Here is a 21355-nt window from a genome sequence, read left to right on the forward strand (position 1 = left end):
GTCTGTTTCCTTACCTCCCTTCTAAATTTCCTCCCCCCTTTGTTTGTGGCATTCAGTTTCTGCACGCTTTTCAATATTTTTGGCTGACATATTAAGTTTTATTATTCTTGATTTCAGTATCATTGTTATTTTAAAAGCATCCTGGCACATCTTTGCAAACATGCTACTACACATGTTACACAGCATTAAACAGATTCAATTGTACTAGGTACAAATTTATATTCTTTTGAATACAGACAGTGAGTTTCATCACAAGGGAAGTACACTGTCATTCTTAGTTTCATATAAGAACAATTATAAGGATAATGCCCAATTGCATTAGTTAATGTGGCATTAAAATTACACAAATTAAAAGCATAACATTCATTGAATCAGTTGTTACAACATCTGCGTGTAAGTGCACTTTATCGGGGAATGTGTTCAGTTATCATACTATTAATCAGACACCAACATGATGTCTGTGGATACTTGTCCGTAAGCAAGGCTTGCTTATAAATAGTCTCATTTGTCCAATGAAGGTTTTCATCATCCCTTACACAGGCATTATTGGGATCACAGTCATGGTTTTATCATTGTAGTCCCATATATCATAGCTGGCAAGGACAAGGATGATGTCAGTCAGTGGGCACATATGATACAATCAGTCAGATTCAACATCTTGCCGCTGCAACAAGTCTATTATCATATGTGTTCATTGTCCATTAACAAACAACAACATCCCAATACCATCATGTTTCGGGACATGTTTGTTTATTCTTTGTCCATTCCAATATTATTAGTTCGTCGAATATCTGATAAGTGTATCCAAGAAGTATGACCTTCCAGACAGGCAGCGGTCTGAGTAAGGGCCGTGATAGCAAAAGGCCCTACATACACAGGATCCTTCCATGTTTTATGTGTAAAGTTCTTTCGTAGCACTAGGTCACCTACTTTAAAAGCACAAACATCATTAGTAGTTCCTGCCTGTGATACTACATTTGTTCGGATCATATCACTTGTCAGGTTCAACATAGGTTGTAGCTTTTGCCAGTACTGAGCTGTGCTATCAGTACTTGCTGTCTGCATCGGGAAGAAAATGACGTCCTGTCTGAATTTGGAATGGGGTCAATTTAGTACGCCCATTAGGTTGGGCCCTTATAACCATCAAGCTAATGGTAACAAATCAAGCCAGGTATATGGTTTACCTGCTGTTTCCTTGTTAAAGCCTTCAGTAATACTCTCAATTTAGTTTTTAAAATACCATTGTAGCGCTCCACCAAACCATTGGAGGTGGGGCGATACACTGATACTTTTCTGTGTGTTAAACCCATAATCGTTTCCATTTCTTTCAAAACACTGTTATTAGAATGTGTCCCGTTATCAGAAATTATTCTAGACGGACACCCATGTCTTGGCATAATATGAGTTACCAGGCATTGTACCACTTCATGTGCTGTCTCCCTTTTACATGGAAATGCTTCTACCCACCTTGAGAAAGCATCCACCCAAACTAACAAATACCTTTTTCCCTGCACTGGAATAATCATATCAGTGAAATCAATATACCATTCTTTTGCTGGGCCTTCTGGTATGGAAGGTCCCAGGTGATATTTTAGGACCTCGCTTAGGTATGTTAATATTGCATACCATGCAATTCTGCACAACCTGTTGAACCAAGTTATCAATTTTCAAAGTCCAAACCTTTGTTCAAACTGTTGTCTCATTGTTTCCTTATTCAATGCATGGTTGCATGCCAACCAGCCAATACCTTAATCGCCTGGCTCATTGGCATACAAGGTAATCCTTCTTCTGCATTAAACCATTCACTTCCCAATTTCATACATCCTCTCTTCAACCATTTTTCACTTTCCTGTCCCTCTGGCTGCCACATTTCAATCTTATCTACATTCGTAAGTGGCCTCCCTGTGTCTGTCTAGTATTATACAAAATCTTTTCACTTTGCTTAACCACCTCCGTTGCTGCTGCAATCAAGCCATTGCATTACCTAGTGCCTCAAAGGTTGGCCTTTCAGTGTGGGCCGGGGTCCACACAACTGCAGTTTTTCTACCTTCACGTTCCCTTCTTGCCAAAATTCAAATAGCAATTTCCAATATGTGTAATGTTGTAGATTTTTACCTGCACTGGTTTATCATCCCCTACGCTGCCATTTTAATATATGATACTGTAGTGAACTTGCAACGTAACCACTATCAGTATATATAGTGACATTTTGAGTCATATCAGTGTGTTGTAAGGCCGTAATAACGGCTAAAAGTTCAGCATGCTGTGCAGTCTGATCAGGAGGGGTTTTATATTGTACTTGCATTATCTTTCTTAGATTCTCATCTACCTGCACGCAGGCAAAGCCTGCAACAGTCCTTTCACAAGCTCCATCTGTAAACCATATTAATCCATCAGATAAGGGTTCAAAAGTAAGACAATGAAATGTAGGGATTTCTATAGTATCAATCTCACCCTCTTGATCGACAGGAAAAAGCAGATCTATCTTATTTCTCTGTTCTTTAGTTAATGGTATTATTCTTATATCTTGTCCTAAAAGTACTGCTTGATATTTTCCAAATCTAGTGGCTGTCAATGCCGTCTGGCTAGGGCTCAACAGCGTTTTAATCGTGTGGTTAGTATGTATTACAATAGGAACAAAAGGCATTTGTGCTCTCCATTTACCTACTGCAGCCACTATAGCTGTCAGTAACTTTGGTATTTCTTTCATTCCCTTCTCCACATGATTAAAAGAGCCTGACAAAAAAGCTACTGGTGCATTTACTTCATTGTTTTGATTAATCATAGCTGCCCAACTATTTCCCATGTCTTTTACCCACAAATTTACTGGGCAATCAGGTGCCACTAAGAAGGGTACCACAGCCTCCCTTGAACCGTGCGGTTGGCATTCCAATCGCACCAGAGTCGGTTCTGTTAGCCTTTTTCTTTGTTCTATCCCCGTAAATCCCACTGTTGTTCTATACTGATTTGAAAGCTTAACTCCCTGTGGTTTTGCACACAATACAGAGGTACTCGCCCCTGTATCTATCAAAAATCTCACAGGAGTTCCATATTTGCCAATTGTCAATGTAATAAAGGGTTCCCTTGTGTCTAATCTGAAAATCATTCCCTCTTCCTGACACTGGTCTGCTTCCAGTCAATAGCATTGGTCTGGAATACTCTGCCAAGTTGGAAAAGCATTTACAGTACCCTGTCTCTGTACTGCAGCCCCTGGTCCCTGTGATTGCATCGCCGGCTGCTGTATTGCAGTCTGCGGGGCACTCACAGGCATCCCTACTACTTGTGGCATTAATCCTTGCTGCGTCTGCATTTGTACTTGGGGCATTCCTGCATTCTGATAACATTTCTGAAGCATAGTGACCAATTGCTGACAAATTCATATTGTTCAGATGTTATTAAAGATTTTAAATCACCTCTTTCCCTATTAGCCCTACACACAGAACTAAGGACTGTGACTAATTCAAGCCAGATGATCTCTTAACACTGCAGGAATCTCACTTAAAAAAAGAGTCAAACAAAGTTAAATTGCAAAGACATTCCACATAGAGAACTAGAAACAGAATAACACATATTTTTAAAATAAACAGAGATCACCTTATAAGACAAAATCAAACTTACTTTAAATCTAATCTAAAACAATCTTTTTAAAAAGGAACAAAGAAAATTCAGTTCTTCCGGACCTTCTAACCTTTAACAGCCAAACACCGAGAAATCAAAAACAGCTGACATTCCTCAACCTTCAGGCTGAACCAAAGGCTGCTTTTTTTTCTACATCTGCATTCTAAGCTTTTCTTCTTCTTTTTATTTTGTTGTAAGTATTCCAGGAGAGATAATAATTTTGGACGATCAAATGATCCATACTGAGGACAGTTTGCATCATATTTGATCCATTTCTCATGTATTTTTCAATCTGTTTTTTTTCTAATGGGAATAATTCTATGACATGCTGCAAAGGGGAGCATTTTTTGAACTATCTAAATCTAAATACATAGCATATACAGGAGGCTTTTCTTTCTTATCTGCCCCTTTCCCTTTCATTTATTCTGACTATTACAATTTCTCCATAGAGCCACAACCTACAAAATATACTAATGCACTTAAACAAAGAAAATATACAAAAAAGAAAACTACAAAGCTAAACAAATATATCGGTAATAAGGCCACAGTGTAAGCTTACTCACGCGTCTTCTTATTTCTCTTTTAGCAAGCCCAGGAGTTATCACCTGTATGTCCACGTCAGTAGTTTGATCATCCCACATCAGTGGAGCACAGAAATTATCAGGTTAAACAACGCTTGCTTTACTTTCAATCCTGTAAAAAAACTTCATTAACAACAACTTAATCTCGCCTTCTCTTTTCCGTGTGCGGCCTACTCCTACTCCTACTCCTGGCTGGCTCGCCACTTTGAAGAAAAGGATGCCGCCACTTTTGTAGAGAAGGCTAGACGATATTTAATATAAACAGTGTATTTACAATTTTTCTGCATAGCTCAATGGGCTATTGCAGGAAGCATTTCTTGATAAGCAATATACAAACCAGAATGATGATTAAAACAAGCAATGTAAAGCAAAAGAAATCAGGATGCTCTATACAGACAAAGAAAGCAGAGACAGACAAAGAAAAATTCAAAAATGCTTGCTACCTCTTTGTTCCAATACTGATTTTTATATCGTTCTTCTTTGGCATCTGACCAATTCTCTCATACAACATTCCTGTGCAAGTCTCTGAATACCACAAACTGTTAATCATGTGCAGAACATCTGCTTTCTATTACCCCCTACCTTTTAGCCCACAGACTTTCTGGAGCCTGCCTTTGGCTAATGTTTAATGTCCGTCACATTTCTCATGCCTCAGGAGGGTTAGTGTTAAACAGCTTGTTGTAATCATGGAGCCTTCCACTCCGCATTTTTCATACTTTTATTCAACAAATCTTTCATACTTTTGTTCAACAGCCTGCAGTTATGTAAATACAGCATAAAGTGCCACTTAGGCATACACATGCCCTAAGCATTATTCTATAAGAATGCACAAAAGTGCTATAGTGTGTAACTATAAGAGGAACATATACATAAGCAGAACATGGACATGTCTCCCACTTACATGCACAACTTATAGAATTCTGTAAGTTGAACGCATTGCTTGCCATACTTAGGTATGCCCATTTACGCCTACCATAGACCTGACATAAATTGGCATGCCTACATTTAGGCATGTCGGTGTGAGTTTACCTAGTATTTTATAACAGAATCTAGGCACCCAGGTGGCATTATAGAATTAATCCTGCCCAAGCTGCTTTAGGGTGCCTACATGTAAGCACTCCTTTATAGAATTACCTCATCCTGCAAAGAGAAAAATCAGCCTTGCCAAGCATGATGTCTTTCACTAATGAAGACCAGTGCAAAAGAGGAAGACTGGCAATGTGATGGACTGATACAATAACAGCAGCTGTGGACATCTGTATCAACAATTAGCCATGTGACTGAAGACCGAATACAGCTTTGGAGAACTATCTGTCATGTCCCCTACCTCAACGCAAGCAGCGTCCTCGGGCTGCGCTGGGTCCCGTCGACACGCACACTTGACTGGCACTGCCCTGAGCCATGTGTGTGTAGTTCTTCTCTGGGTTTGTTCAGCGAGCGGTGGTTGCAAGCTCCTTAAATTGCTTTGCTTCCATGCACCTGTGTGTGCTCTCTCTCTCTGCCTGGCTTCCAGGCTCCTTGATTGCTTTGCTTCCACCCACCTGTGTCTGCTCTCCGCCTGGCTACCCTTGCTTCTCTCCTATTCGTCTTCCGGTTCCTCCTTCCCCTGCTCTTGTCCTATGGCTGTGCTCCTTCTCCCTGCTGGTTCCTGCTGATGTCAGACGCCAGCACTTTATCAGCTGAGCTCTTCCTGGACTCCATGCTTCGGCTTCTCCTTTGGTAGGTGTTACTTGCTCAGTAGTTTGCTTCTTATCTACTTGTCCCTCGTTGCTGACGTTGCCTGTACCTGGATCACTTTCTTGCCTGCTGCCTGCCTATTGACTTTACCTGTGCCTGGATTACTCTCTTGCCTGTTGTTTGCCTATTGACATTGCCTGTACCTGGATTACTCCCCTGCCTGCTGCTTGCCTGTTGACATTGCCTGTTCCTGGATTACTCCCCTGCCTACCTATTGACTTTGCCTGTACCAGGGTCACTCTCTTGCCTGCTGCCTGCATGGCTGATACGTTCACCACCCCACTTCCAGCTTCGTCTTGTAAGTCCTGCAGGCCGCCCGCACCTAGGGGCTCAACCTCTGGGAAACGGCGGTCAGCGCAGGTGAAACCCAGGATTGTCCGGCCGCCAAGCAGAACCTGGTCCAAGTACCGGGCTCAACAACGCTCTACTTGGTACAAGAACTCACAAGACTGACACTATCTATAGGGTCATCATGAGTCGACATCAATTCAATGACATGTAACAATAATAACGTGCAGAATAGGTAAACAGGAAGGCACATACTTATATGGGTGTTGCCTGTAGGTGTTCCGGGGCATAGTTTGAGCAGAACAGAGGCAGAGAGTTATGATATATGTGTATATCATGTTTATGTCTATGTTTATTAAAAGCTTGGTATACTACCTTTCAAAACAGGAATCAAAGCAGTTTACAAAATATCATGGAACAGTCACTGCTGAAAATAACTACAACTTGCATATAGGAAAGAGAAGGAAGGGAAGAAAAGGGATCTAGATATTATGTCAGGAAGTTATGCTAGTTAGAAGAGACCATTTTAACATGACCACTTGCATTCTCTTTTTCCTGTAGCCCATGAAGGAAAATGACAGGCTGGTTTATTAAGAGGAAGGATTATTTTGTGATGCTATTGTTTATGTGCTCGCTAAAAATTGTACTTAACATTAAAGCTACGCTTGCCCTTTCTGTGATATTTAAATGTCCTTCTTATGCTTCTAGCTTGCCAACAACGTTTGCAACACTGGATATTGATGGTGTAAGAAAAATTATCTTTGCACTTCCAGGTAAGGGTTCAGACTTGTGTTACTTTAGGAGGGGAAAAAACTTTGAGAGGAGGCTGTGTTGGATTTAAATTAGAATATTTAACAGTGAAACTAACCAGTCAGGTTTAGACCATTATCTCATTTCAAATACCTTTGGAGCAATATATTTTCTCCGAGGACAAGCAGGCTGCTTGTTCTCACTGATGGGTGACGTCCACGGCAGCCCCTCCAATCGGAAACTTCACTAGCAAAAGCCTTTGCTAGTCCATGCGCACTGCGCATGCGCGGCCGTCTTCCCGCCCGAACCGGCTCGTGTTCGTCAGTCTTCTTTTGTCCGCGCTCGGTACGGTTGTGTTTTCGCCGTGTCGGGCCCCGCAAAGTCGACCTCGCGCGTTCGTCGTGTTGTTCAAAAAAAAAAAAACCCCCCATTCTGTGTGGAAAAAGACTCTGTGGTCTTTTTTTCCTCCACTATTTTCAGCTTTTTAGCCCGGTAAGTTTTCTTTCGTCGTCGGGGTAGGCCGCTTTTAGGCCTCGGGTCGAAGTTTTCTTCCCCTTGTTTTTTTGGTGCCTTTTCCGCCATTTCGACTTTTGATCTCGCCGGCGTGATTTTTCCGCCCATGACATCGAAGTCTCCCAGCGCTTCAAGAAGTGCACCCAGTGCGCCCGGGTCATCTCGCTCACTGACAGGCACGCGTCGTGTCTTCAGTGCTTGGGGGCTGGGCACCGCCCGCAGGCCTGTAGTCTGTGTTCCCTTTTGCAAAAGCGGACTCAGGTAGCGAGATTGGCCCAGTGGAACGTTTTGTTCTCGGGCTCTTCGTCGGCATCGGCACCGGGGGTATCGAGTGCATCGACGTCTTCAGCGTCCAGAGCTTCATCCTCGGCCGCCAGTGCATCGAGGCATCGGCCCTCTGCATCGACGCTGAGACATCGGACAGCTGCATCGACGTCGGTGGTACCGGGACCTCGTCGGCTGATGTCGTTGGACGGTGGTGCTTCGTCTGGAGTGCAGGTGAGGGCTGTCCATTCCCCTGCTGGTGGCGGTGAGCCTTCGGGTGGGTCTCCCCCTACCCTGAGGGCTCCTGCGGTACAGCCCCCCCGAGACCGACCTCCTTCGGCCTCGGCCCTGAGGAAGCGATGGCTGGATTCTACGTCCTCCTCGTCGGTGCCGGGAAGCTCCGGTGACATGCTTCGTTCCAAGAAGTCGAAGAAGCATCGTCATCGGTCCCCTTCCTGTGTCGGCACCGAGAGCTCTGGGTCGCCGAGGGAGTCGGCACCCAGCAGGCATCGGCACCGAGAGGACCGCTCACCCTCTGTTCAGGAGGTGTCGATGCGCTCCACTCTGGACAGCCCGGAACAGCCTCCACGCCCGGAACAGGTTCTGACGTCGACGCCTGCATCGACCTCCATGCCTTTCTCTGCAGCCGCTCTGAACGAGAGCCTCCGGGCCGTTCTCCCAGAGATTCTGGGAGAGCTGTTGCGCCCTAACCCTCCGGTACCGGCGGTGCTTGCGCCACCGGTACCGTCGAGCGTGGCGCCGGCTGGCCCATCGCCCGAGGTGAGGTCTCCGGCGTCGGTGCCGCCGCCTCCCAGGAAGGCTCCCCGACTACGTCGGCAGAGGGAGCTTCGCCGATGCGGGCGAGGGAGTCTACCTCTCGACGCCCCCATCGTGGACGTGGCTCCACATAGTCGAGTCGGGCGAGGTTGCAGACACAGGTCCGTGAACTTGTGTCTGACACCGAGGGTGAGGCCTCGTGGGAAGAGGAAGAAGACCCCAGATATTCTCTGACGAGGAGTCTGAAGTCTTCCTTCCGATCCCACTCCCTCTCCTGAGAGACAGCTTTCTCCTCCCGAGAGTCTGTCTTTTGCTTCCTTTGTCCGGGAGATGTCTACGGCCATCCCCTTCCCGGTGGTTGTGGAGGACGAGCCCAGGGCTGAAATGTTTGAGCTCCTGGACTATCCTTCTCCACCTAAGGAAGCGTCCACTGTACCCATGCACCATGTCCTAAAAAAGACATTGCTGCGAACTGGGACCAAGCCTCTAACTAATCCCCACATTCCCAAGAAGATCGAGTCCCAGTACCGGATCCATGGGACCCAGAGCTGATGCGCACTCAGTTGCCTCATGACTCTGGAGTTGTGGATCTGGCCCTAAAGAAGGCTAAGAGTTCTAGAGAGCATGCTTCGGCGCCCCCGGGCAAAGACTCTAGAACCTTAGACTCCTTTGGGAGGAAGGCCTACCATTCCTCTATGCTCGTGGCCAAAATTCAGTCCTACCAGCTCTACACGAGCATACACATGCGGAACAATGTGCGGCAGTTGGCGGGCTTGGTTGATGCGCTCCCCCCTGAGCAAGCCAAGCCTTTTCAGGAGGTGGTCAGGCAGCTGAAGGCGTGCAGAAAATTCCTGGCCAGAGGGGTGTATGACACCTTTGATGTTGCGTCCAGGGCCGCTGCTCAAGGTGTGGTGATGCGCAGGCTCTCATGGCTGCGTGCCTCCGACCTGGAGAATAGAATCCAGCAGCGGATTGCGGACATCGCCTTGCCGTGCGGATAATATTTTGGAGAGAAAGTCGAACAGGTGGTAGAGCAGCTCCACCAGCGGGACACCGCATTCGACAAGTTCTCCCGCCGGCAGCCTTCAGCCTCTACCTCTACAGGTAGAAGATTTTTTTGGGGAAGGAAGACTGTTCCCTACTCTTCTGGCAAGCGTAGGTACAATCCTCCTTCTCGACAGCCTGCGGCCCAGGCTAAGCCCCAGCGCGCTCGCTCTCGTCAGCAGCGTGCGCCTCAGCAAGGCCCCTCGGCTCCCCAGCAAAAGCAAGGGACGAGCTTTTGACTGGCTCCAGCAGAGCATACCGACATCCAAGTGTCAGTGCCGGGCGACCTGCCAGTCAGAGGGAGGTTGAAAGCTTTTCACCAAAGGTGGCCTCTCATAACCTCCGATCAGTGGGTTCTCCAAATAGTCCGGCAAGGATACACCCTCAATTTGGCCTCAAAACCTCCAAATTGTCCACCGGGAGCTCAGTCTTACAGCTTCCAGCACAAGCAGGTACTTGCAGAGGAACTCTCCGCCCTTCTCAGCGCCAATGCAGTCGAGCCTGTGCCATCCGGGCAAGAAGGGCTGGGATTCTATTCCAGGTACTTCCTTGTGGAAAAGAAAACAGGGGGGATGCATCCCATCCTAGACCTAAGGGCCCTGAACAAATATCTGGTCAAAGAAAAGTTCAGGATGCTTTCCCTGGGCACCCTTCTTCCCATGATTCAGGAAAACGATTGGCTATGCTCTCTGGACTTGAAGGATGCCTACACACACATCCCGATACTGCCAGCTCACAGACAGTATCTGCGATTTCAGCTGGGCACACGTCACTTCCAGTACTGTGGGCTACCCTTTGGGCTCGCCTCTGCGCCCAGGGTGTTCACAAAGTGCTTGGCTGTAGTAGCAGCGGCACTTCGCAGGCTGGGGGTGCACGTGTTCCCATATCTCGACGATTGGCTGGTGAAGAACACATCCGAGGCAGGAGCCCTGCAGTCCATGCAGATGACTATTCGCCTCCTGGAGCTACTGGGGTTTGTGATAAATTATCCAAAGTCCCATCTTCTCCCAGTGCAGAGACTCGAATTCATAGGAGCTCTGCTGGATTCTCGGACGGCTCGCGCCTATCTCCCAGAGACGAGAGCCAACAACTTGTTGTCCCTCGTCTCGCGGGTGCGAGCGTCCCAGCAGATCACAGCTCGGCAGATGTTGAGATTGCTAGGCCACATGGCCTCCACAGTTCATGTGACTCCCATTGGCCCGCCTTCACATGAGATCTGCTCAATGGACCCTAGCTTCCCAGTGGTTTCAGGCTGCTGGGGATCTAGAAGACGTAACCACCTGTCCACGAGTTTTCTCGAATCCCTGTATTGGTGGACGATTTGGTCCAATCTGACTCTGGGACGTCCCTTCCAAATTCCTCAGCCACAAAAAGTGCTGACCACGGATGCGTCTCTCCTGGGGTGGGGAGCTCATGTCGAGGGGCTTCACACCCAAAGAAGCTGGTCCCTCCAGGAACGCGATCTGCAGATCAATCTTCTGGAGTTACGAGCGATCTGGAACGCTCTGAAGGCTTTCAGAGATCGGCTGTCCCACCAAATTATCCAAATTCAGACAGACAACCAGTTTGCCATGTACTACGTCAACAAGCAGGGGGGCACCGGATCTCGCCCCCTGTGTCAGGAAGCCGTCAGCATGTGGCTCTGGGCTCGCCGTCACGGCATGGTGCTCCAAGCCACATATCTGGCAGGCGTAAACAACAGTCTGGCCGACAGGTTGAGCAGGATTATGCAACCTCACGAGTGGTCGCTCAATTCCCGTGTAGTGCGACAGATCTTCCAGGTGTGGGGCACCCCTTGGTAGATCTCTTCGCATCTCGAGCCAACCACAAAGTCCCTCAGTTCTGTTCCAGGCTTCAGGCCCACGGCAGACTGGCGTCGGATGCCTTCCTCCTAGACTGGGGGGAGGGTCTGCTGTATGCTTATCCTCCCATACCTCTGGTGGGGAAGACTTTGTTGAAACTCAAGCAAGACCGAGGCACCATGATTCTGATTGCTCCTTTTTGGCCGCGTCAGATCTGATTCCCTCTTCTTCTGGAGTTGTCCTCCGAAGAACCGTGGAGATTGGAGTGTTTTCCGACCCTCATCACGCAGGACGAAGGGGCGCTTCTGCATCCCAACCTCCGGTCCCTGGCTCTGACGGCCTGGATGTTGAGAGCGTAGACTTTGCCTCTTTGGGTCTGTCAGAGGGTGTCTCCCGTATCTTGCTTGCTTCCAGGAAAGATTCCACCAAGAGGAGTTACTTCTTTCTGTGGAGGAGGTTTGCCGTCTGGTGTGAAAGCAAGGCCCTAGATCCTCGCTCTTGTCCTACACAGACCCTGCTTGAATACCTTCTGCACTTGTCTGAGTCTGGTCTCAAGACCAACTCCGTAAGGGTTCACCTTAGTGCAATCAGTGCATACCATTACCGTGTGGAAGGTAAGCCGATCTCAGGACAGCCTTTAGTTGTTCGCTTCATGAGAGGTTTGCTTTTGTCAAAGCCCCCTGTCAAGCCTCCTACAGTGTCATGGGATCTCAATGTCGTTCTCACCCAGCTGATGAAACCTCCTTTTGAGCCACTGAATTCCTGCCATCTGAAGTACTTGACCTGGAAGGTCATTTTCTTGGTGGCAGTTACTTCAGCTCGTAGAGTCAGTGAGATTCAGGCCCTGGTAGCCCAGGCCCCTTACACCAAATTTCATCATAACAGAGTAGTCCTCCGCACTCACCCTAAGTCCTTGCCGAAGGTTGTGTCGGAGTTCCATCTGAACCAGTCAATTGTCTTGCCAACATTCTTTCCCCGTCCTCATTCCTGCCCTGCTGAACGTCAGCTGCACACATTGGACTGCAAGAGAGCATTGGCCTTCTATCTGGAGCGGACACAGCCCAACAGACAGTCCGCCCAATTGTTTGTTTCTTTTGATCCCAATAGGAGGGGAGTGGCTGTGGGGAAACGCACCATATCCAATTGGCTAGCAGATTGCATTTCCTTCACTTACGCCCAGGCTGGGCTGGCTCTTGAGGGTCATGTCACGGCTCATAATGTTAGAGCCATGGCAGCGTCGGTAGCCCACTTGAAGTCAGCCTCTATTGAAGAAATTTGCAAAGCTGCGACGTGGTCATCTGTCCACACATTCACATCTCATTACTGCCTGCAGCAGGATACCCGACGCGACAGTCGGTTCGGGCAGTCAGTTCTTCAGAACCTGTTTGGGCTTTAGGATCCAACTCCACCCCCCGAGGGCCCTGTTTGTTCTGTTCCAGGCTGCACTCTCAGTTAGTTGGTAAATTTTTTAGGTCAATCTCAGTTATGTCCTCGCCGTTGCGAGGCCCAATTGACCATGGTTGTTGTGTTGAGTGAGCCTGGGGGCTAGGGATACCCCATCAGTGAGAACAAGCAGCCTGCTTGTCCTCGGAGAAAGCGAATGCTACATACCTGTAGAAGGTATTCTCCGAGGACAGCAGGCTGATTGTTCTCACAAACCCGCCCGCCTCCCCTTTGGAGTTGTGTCTTCCCTTGTCTTTGTCTTGCTACATACGGGACTGACGAACACGAGCCGGTTCGGGCGGGAAGACGGCCGCGCATGCGCGAGGACTAGCAAAGGCTTTTGTTAGTGAAGTTTCCGATTGGAGGGGCTGCCGTGGACGTCACCCATCAGTGAGAACAATCAGCCTGCTGTCCTCGGAGAATACCTTCTACAGGTATGTAGCATTCGCTATACTGCTTCTCTATTCACCTGTGTGGGTATGTAATTCTATTAAGTCCTTCACATGGAATGCTAACAACATGCACTGCCAAAGTTTTCTGATGGCCTTAGTGAGAGAATTTCAACTGTTTTTAAAGTGCTTCACTTATTAACCATGCAGTTCTATTTGTCCTGTCTGTCTGTCCCGATTAGATTGTAAGCTCTTTTGAGCAGGGACTGTCTTTTCTTCATGTTCAATTGTGAAGCGCTGCATACGACTGGTAGCGCAATAGAAATGATTTGTAGTAGTAGTCTTGCATTTTATAAAACTAGTAAAAGAGGCCCGTTTCCGACAGAAATGAAACGGGCACTAGCAAGGTTCCACGCCCCCCCTCCCTCCCTCTCTCTCTGAGTTCCAGTCCCCCTCCCTCCCTCCCTCCCTCCCTCCCTCTCCTCCGAGTTCCAGGCATCCCTCCCCTTCGAGTTCCAGGACCCCCTGCCCCCCCCTCCCCTTCGAGTTCCAGGACCCCCCTCCCAGTTCCACGCCCCCCCTCTCCGAGTTCCAGACCCCCCGCGCCTCCCTGCCTCTCTCTCTCTCCCCTCCGAGTGCAAGCACAACCTGTCCTCTGGCAGCCCCTCGCCTTCCTAAGTGCCGGATGTAATTTTAAAATTCTTACCTCGGGGTCCAGCGTCAGCAGTGAAGGTGAGCGGCGCTTCAGACTGCCTTCCATCTGTCTCAGCTCTGCCTCTAGTCCCGCCCTCATTTCCTGTTTCCGGAAGGGCAGGACCAGACGGCAGAGTTGAGACAGATGGGAAGGCAGTCTGAAGCGCCGCTCACCTTCACTGCTGACGCTGGACCCCGAAGTAAGAATTTTTAAATTACAGCTGGCACGCAGGAAGGTGAGGGGCTGCAGGAGGACAGGTCGTGCTTGCACTCGGAGGAGAGAGAGAGAGAGGGAGGGAGGCGGGGGGGGCATGGAACTCTGAGGGGAGGGAGGGAGGGAGAGGGGGCTGGAACTCGAAGGGGAAGGGGGCGTCCTGCAACTCGAAGGGGAAGGGGGGCCTGTAACTCGGAGGGGAGGGAGGGAGGGGAGCATGGAACTCGTAGGGGAGGGGGCTGGAACTCAGAGGAGGGAGGGAGGAGGAGAGGGGGGCCTGGAACTCGGAGGGAGGACGGGGGGGGAGCGATTCTCTACTCACCTCCAACGTTCTGTGGCTGGCTGGTGCTGGCTTCCCTTCCCTTTCTCTGATCCGCCCTCTGACGTCATCGCCAGGGTGGACCAATGGGAAGTGTGTTACGAACCCAGGCATCCAGACGTAGAACGTTGAGGGTGCAAATTAATATATAGGATATCTCATATAAAACAAAGGGGCCCTTTTACTAAACCATGTTAAGCACTGTCTTCATTAGGGGCACCCTAGGGTGCAAGTCCTGGTCCTGGCAACTGGTTAAGGTGAGTGAACGGTCCGTGAAGGAGTCTCACATAGGTATGGCTGGTACTGAGAGGGAGCTCTGAAGCCTTCCCTGCTATTTCTACTTCCCCCCAGAACCAGCTCAACATTTCCCAGTATTTCTCAAAACAAACAGAAAATACAAGCCTTTATTCTTGGCATTTTCTCATAGGGCTTCTATAATACACAAAAACACCAGTAACAAGATAATACTTCTCCTTTCTTTTCTGCTGTTCTGGATCTTGCATACCTTCTGCCTGTGTGCGCTTTGGGTCCTTCTTTACAAACTACCAGTGAGGATTCTTTCCTGACAATGCCCCTCTATGGTTCCACTGCCACAGCACTAGTTGCTTTTAGGTACTCCCCTTCTTCCTGGCTTAACCTGCCCCTGCTGTCTCTCTTGTTTGCACAAGGCTGCACAAGGAGGTTTTGCCCTTCCCCATTCTCTACATACAACATGTGTCACATCTAGGTTCTCAAACCTTTTTCCCACCAGTTCAGCCCACCAGCTCTGCTTCTCTTGGGTTGCAAAGCACTGCACAAGGAGGTTTCTCCCTTCCCCATTCTCTACATACAACATGTGCAGTGGTGTGCTGGTAAATTTTTAACAACAGGCTCTCTCCCCGGTCCACCTCTGCGCCCCCACCCCCCCTGTCCACCTCTGCGCCCCCCCCCCCCCCCATCCACCTCTGCGCCCCCCAAAATTGCAGAGCTGGCTATAGCCAGTGGGTGGGGGGGGGGGGGGGGGCAATGCTTTACTCTCTCCAGGAAAAAAAAATTAAATGATCCCAGGTTCCAATCTAATTCATGTTTAATGTGGGATAAAATGCCATAAATAAGTAAATAAATATAAACTTTTAATGTTGAGCACCTGATTCTCAAAGGGAACATATTCCAAACACTATAATGAAAATAAAATGATTTTTTTCTACCTTTGTTGTCTGGTGACTGTTTTTCTGATCATGCTGGCCCAGTATCCGATTCTGCTGCTATCTGTCCTCTTAACTCCGTTTCCAGGGCTTCCTTTCCATTTATTTCTTTCCTTTCCTCCTTTCTTCTTCTTCATTTCTGGTCCTCAGCTTCTGCCTATTTTCTTCATCCATGTGCAGTTTTTCTCCTCTCTTCCTTTTCCCTTATCTTATCTCCTTCCTCACTCTTCCCTCCCCTCCATCCATGTCCAGCATTTATTCTCTCTCCCCTCCTCTCCCCCTGCCCTCCATCCACCCATGGCCAGCAGTGACCCTCCTCTCCCCTGCCCAGCATGCACCCATACCCAGCGACCCTTCTCTCCCCTGCCCTCCATCCACCCATGGCCAGCGACCCTTCTCTCCCCTGCCCTCCATCCACCCATGGCCAGCGACCCTTCTCTCCCCTGCCCTCCATCCACACATGTCCAGCAGCGACCCTCCTCTCCCCTGCCCTCCATCCACACATGTCCAGCAGCGACCCTCCTCTCCCCTGCCCTCCATCCACACATACCCAGCAGTGACCCTCCTCTCCCCTGTCCTCCATCCACCCATGCCCAGCAGTGACCCTCCTCTCCCCTGCCCTCCCTTCATCCACCCATGCCCAGCAGTGATCCTCCTCTCCCCTGTCCTCCATCCACCCATGCCCAGCAGTGACCCTCCTTTCCCCTGTCCTCCATCCACCCATGCCCAGCAGTGACCCTCCTCTCCCCTGCCCTCCATCCACCCATGCCTAGCAGTGACCCTCCTTTCCCCTGTCCTCCATCCACCCATGCCCAGCAGTGACCCTTCTCTCCGTTGCCTTCCATCCACCCATGTCCAGCAGCTCCCTTCTCTCCCCTGCCACCCCCTCCCAACTTGTTTCACAAATTTTCCTGCTTCCTCCCTCCCTCCCTCCCGATCCGGTCCCTCACCGACCCTACCTTGGCCATCAAATTCTTCAGGGCAGGCAGTGTTGCCTGCCCGCTGCCATCGCTGACTTTCCTCAGCCGCCCGATCGCGCTTCAAAATGGCCGCCGAGACTTACAGAAGTCTCGCGAGGCCGCCTCTGGAAGTCTCGGCCATTTTTAAAGCGCAAACAGGCGGCGGAGGAAAGTCAGCGATAGCAGCGGGCAGGCAACACTGCCTGCCCCGAAGAATTCGATAGTCAAGGTAGAATCTGTGAGGGACCGGATCCGGAGGGCGGAGGGAGGGAGAGCCGGCTCGCCCTTTCCAACAACCGGCTCGCAGGTCCGGCCAAAATTTAACAACCGGATCTTGTGAGCCGGCTCCAGCACACCACTGAACATGTGTCACATCTAGGTTCTCAAACCTTTTTCCCACCAGTTCAGCCCACCAGCTCTGCTTCTCTTGGGTTGCAAAGCACTGCACAAGGAGGTTTCTCCTTTCCCCCTCTCTGTGGGGTCCCGCAGGGGTCTGTGCTGGGTCCGTTGCTTTTTAATGTATTTATAAATGACCTAGAGATGGGAATAACTAGTGAGGTAATTAAATTCGCCGATGACACAAAATTATTCAGGGTCGTCAAGTCGCAGGAGGAATGTGAACGATTACAGGAGGACCTTGCGAGACTGGGAGAATGGGCGTGCAAGTGGCAGATGAAGTTCAATGTTGACAAGTGCAAAGTGATGCATGTGGGTAAGAGGAACCCGAATTATAGCTACGTCTTGCAAGGTTCCGCGTTAGGAGTTACGGATCAAGAAAGGGATCTGGGTGTCGTCGTCGATGATACGCTGAAACCTTCTGCTCAGTGTGCTGCTGCGGCTAGGAAAGCGAATAGAATGTTGGGTGTTATTAGGAAGGGTATGGAGTCCAGGTGTGCGGATGTTATAATGCCGTTGTATCGCTCCATGGTGCGACCGCACCTGGAGTATTGTGTTCAGTACTGGTCTCCGTATCTCAAAAAGATATAGTAGAAGTGGAAAAGGTACAGCGAAGGGCGACGAAAATGATAGTGGGGATGGGACGACTTTCCTATGAAGAGAGGCTGAGAAGGCTAGGGCTTTTCAGCTTGGAGAAGAGACGGCTGAGGGTAGATATGATAGAAGTGTATAAAATAATGAGTGGAATGGATCGGGTGGATGTGAAGCGACTGTTCACGCTATCCAAAAATACTAGGACTAGAGGGCATGAGTTGAAGCTACAGTGTGGTAAATTTAAAACGAATCGGAGAAAATTTTTCTTCACCCAACGTGTAATTAGACTCTGGAATCATTGCCGGAGAACGTGGTACGGGCGGTTAGCTTGACGGAGTTTAAAAAGGGGTTAGATAGATTCCTAAAGGACAAGTCCATAGACCGCTATTAAATGGACTGGAAAAATTCCTCATTTTTAGGTATAACTTGTCTGGAATGTTTTTACGTTTGGGGAGCGTGCCAGGTGCCCTTGACCTGGATTGGCCACTGTCGGTGACAGGATGCTGGGCTAGATGGACCTTTGGTCTTTCCCAGTATGGCACTACTTATGTACTTATGTACTTATCCAGCATATAATTCTCTTAATTCTTAGAACTGCTGTAATCCTTCACCATGTGAATAAATTTAGCTGCACATAATCTATGCCTAGGTTATGCTTCTGCCCAGCCCTTTTTACTAGGATCTCTGTTCCCCAAACTACAGCTTTTCTTCCACAGACTAAACCTTCTAGACTCTCTTACCAGGCTGCAATAATTCTTTACACTTTTCCAAAAGTTTTCCTGTCCTAGCCCCCACTCCCAAGGCTGCAATAATCCTTTAACCTTTCCTAAAGGCTTTCCTTTCCCAACACCCACTTCCAAGGCTGTAATAATCCTTTAAACTTCCCCAAGGCTTTCCTCTCCCCTCTCCCAGCCTCCCTTTACCTTTCTGGTTGACATATTGCTTTAGGGTCTATTCACTACCCAAGGAATTTCAGCCTGTGGAACGCCTTTCTTTTGGGTCCTATTCACTGCCCCAAGGAGTTTCAACCTATGTGTTCCTCTCCTTTTGCTCTGTTCTGTCGGTAGCTCCTTCAAATACTGCCTGCTGCAGTGTGTGCTTCCAGCCACACCCTCTTGCTTCTAGCTAATGATCTATCTGTCCCAGCTGGGAACAGGGACACCGAGAGGATGGGGCGGGGGGGGGGGGGGCAAAATTCCCCAGGTCTGGGCCTCCAAGGGAGGGGCCTGTGCTGGAGTCCCGGGTGTTCACATCCCGACAGGAGCAGGAGAGAGAAAACACCAACGCCGAGCCCCCCTTGGAGGCTGGGGAGGAGCACACACAGCAGGACTTTGGGCCAGGGCCTCTGGTTTGGCTGGTGGATGTCCCCTCCCAGGCCCTGCCAGCAGAAGTGCTGTTCCGCCAGCGCTGCTCTTCACTCTGCCGTATTGCCTTCCAAGTGGCCGCTTTTCCCCTCAGGCCACACATGCTCGGTTTTGAAACCGAGCATGCGCGATGTGAGGGGAAAAACAGCCACAGGGGCAGACCATGCAGCAGAGTGAAGAGCAGTTCTGGAGGAAGACTTCTTCTGCTGGCAGGGCATCGAGATCCCCGCCAGCCAAGGTATTCGCAGTTGCAGCAGGGGGGGGGCAGCAATCCTGGGTGGGGCAGCAGCCTGCCTTGGGCCCGGCTCAGTCGGCGGCTCAGGTTGGGAAAGACTAGCTCCTGGACTACCTGTCCCAAGTGGCTCTGCTCTGCCCCCAGCTCGCTGCTGGAGGTACCCTCTGTGTGCCACTTCCTGCTACTACCCCTCCCCCATGCATTCTGCTTTGCCTGATTGCAGGGAGTTCCTTGAAAGCTCGCCAATTTTAAGCCACATTGAACTGAAACTTGGTTTTGTATAATTGTGGTATATAAGATTATATAAAGAAAGGAAGAAAGAAAAGGGCCTGCTCAAGGAATAGTGGTGCCCTGAGCCAACTTGCTTTGGTGGTGCCTCCCCCCTCCTCACCTATTGTACCACTACTGGCGCCTACTCCCTCCCCCCACCATGGTTTCAGCACCCCCCACCAGTCCAGTCTTTCTTCCCTCCACACCCCCATGGGTCTGGCACTGCTCCTTCACCTCTGTCATTCCCCTGTCTCCTCTGTTGCAACTTCCTGTGGGCAGGATGTGGCAGAGGGAAGAGCCAGGGGCTGGCCAAAGGCAGGGGAATGAGAGAGGTGAGGGGGAAGAGAGATTGGACCAGGGGTGGAGAGGGGGGAGAAAAGGCATAACCTGTAGACCAGGTGAGGTCTACAGGTGCTATGGAGGTCTTGCATTCTATCTGCATATTCCTCCCAGCATTCTCTGGGGTGAATCTCAGGTCCACCCCAATTCACTCAGAGCCTCTGCTCCAGGTGCCCAGTGCCAAACAGCATTCAAAACATTTTATCTCTACAGGTTTTTATTTTCCTTTCTCCTATTTCCAGTGACTCCAGTGCACTTTTTTCTCTTGATAATGACTTTTCCCAATCTCTTTCTCCATCTGAAACCACTGCATACCTCAAGACCACATTGCCCACCTTCTGCTTTCATCACCTCACCATCTCTCTTGTCTTCTCCCTTCTTCTGAGCTCTCAAGCTTCAACATTTTCTTCCTATCAGCCAGCTCCATTCTATCTGAGTGAATCTCATAGTCACTGTTGGAATGCCTTTTATTTTCTTGCTCTCATCCTGCTCTCAGCTGGGGATATCAATCCAAATCCTGGTCCTCCAAATCAGCTCTCACCCTACTCGGGCAGATCACACCGCAATGTCTCCAATCTAATTTATGTTTCTCTCCTCTCCACCTTTCTCATGTGCCCTGTGGAATTCCCGCTCTGTCTCCAACAAGCTTGCCTACATCCATGACCTCTTTATCTCTCATACTCTCCATCTGCTTGCCCTAACTGAGACTTGGCTTTGCCCTGAAGTCTCTGCTTCAGCTGCTCCCCTGTGTCATGGAGGTTACCTTTTCTCCCATACACCTTGCCCAGTTGGCCACGGATGAGTCATTTGATTGTTCCTCAATAAAGATTTGGACATCCATACATCTCCCTCGTAATTGGATAAAGCCCACCTGTCCCACTCCTTTGCCCTTGGGCTGCTACACTCACCTTCTTGTAGATTTCAATCTCTTCTTCTACCTCAGTCACTGCTTTCTCCTTCAAAGTCCACTCCATCCATCTATTCACTACTCTACAAGTAGCAGTCATTTGTTGACCGTAAAGTCCCTTTTTCCTTTCTCACTGACTTTGACTCCTGGCTTTCCTCCTTTCTCAAACGTCATTTCCTTCCCTCATTCTTGTGGATTTTTAACATTCATGCTAATGACCCCTCTGACTCTTATGCCTCTCAGTTTCTTGCGTTAACATCCTCATTCAGTGTTCAGCTGTGCTCCACTACGGCGAGCTCCGTGACTTTATTCAAATCTAGGCTAAAAGCCCACCTTTTAAGGCTGCTTGTAACTCTTAACCCATTAGTCACCTGTTCGGTTCCCATGTCTGTTTTATCATTCCCACCATAAGAAATTCCTTAATCCCTTATTTGACCTATTTGTCTTAACTAGATTTAAACTCTTTCAAGCATGTTTAGTGTACAACTCTGCGAATGTCTAGCGCTATACAAATGATAAATTGTTGTAGTAGTAATAGTGAGGTCAGAGACTGGGTGTTCTGGTACCCTTAATCACCAGCGACCTGGGCTAGAGCCTCACCTGGTCCAATGATTAAGCAGATAAGGATATATTAATAAACGTTTTCTGTTTAACTTTCCTGGCTGTGTTGAGTTT

At 49.1% G+C, this 21355-nt stretch overlaps 1 protein-coding gene across 6 annotated transcripts in view; it reads left to right on the forward strand.

Moving 5' to 3' along the window:
- Positions 1 to 21355, forward strand: part of GPHN (gephyrin) — a 907672-nt gene that overhangs the window by 874015 nt on the left and 12302 nt on the right. For all 6 annotated transcript variants that reach the window (XM_030213888.1, XM_030213889.1, XM_030213891.1 and 3 more), the window contains one exon: positions 6933 to 6997. In XM_030213888.1, coding sequence (XP_030069748.1) covers positions 6933 to 6997 — 65 coding nt within the window. The remainder of the gene's footprint in view (positions 1 to 6932; positions 6998 to 21355) is intronic.

Source organism: Microcaecilia unicolor, chromosome 9, assembly GCF_901765095.1.
Source record: "Microcaecilia unicolor chromosome 9, aMicUni1.1, whole genome shotgun sequence".
NCBI classification, from domain to species: Eukaryota; Metazoa; Chordata; class Amphibia; order Gymnophiona; family Siphonopidae; genus Microcaecilia; species Microcaecilia unicolor.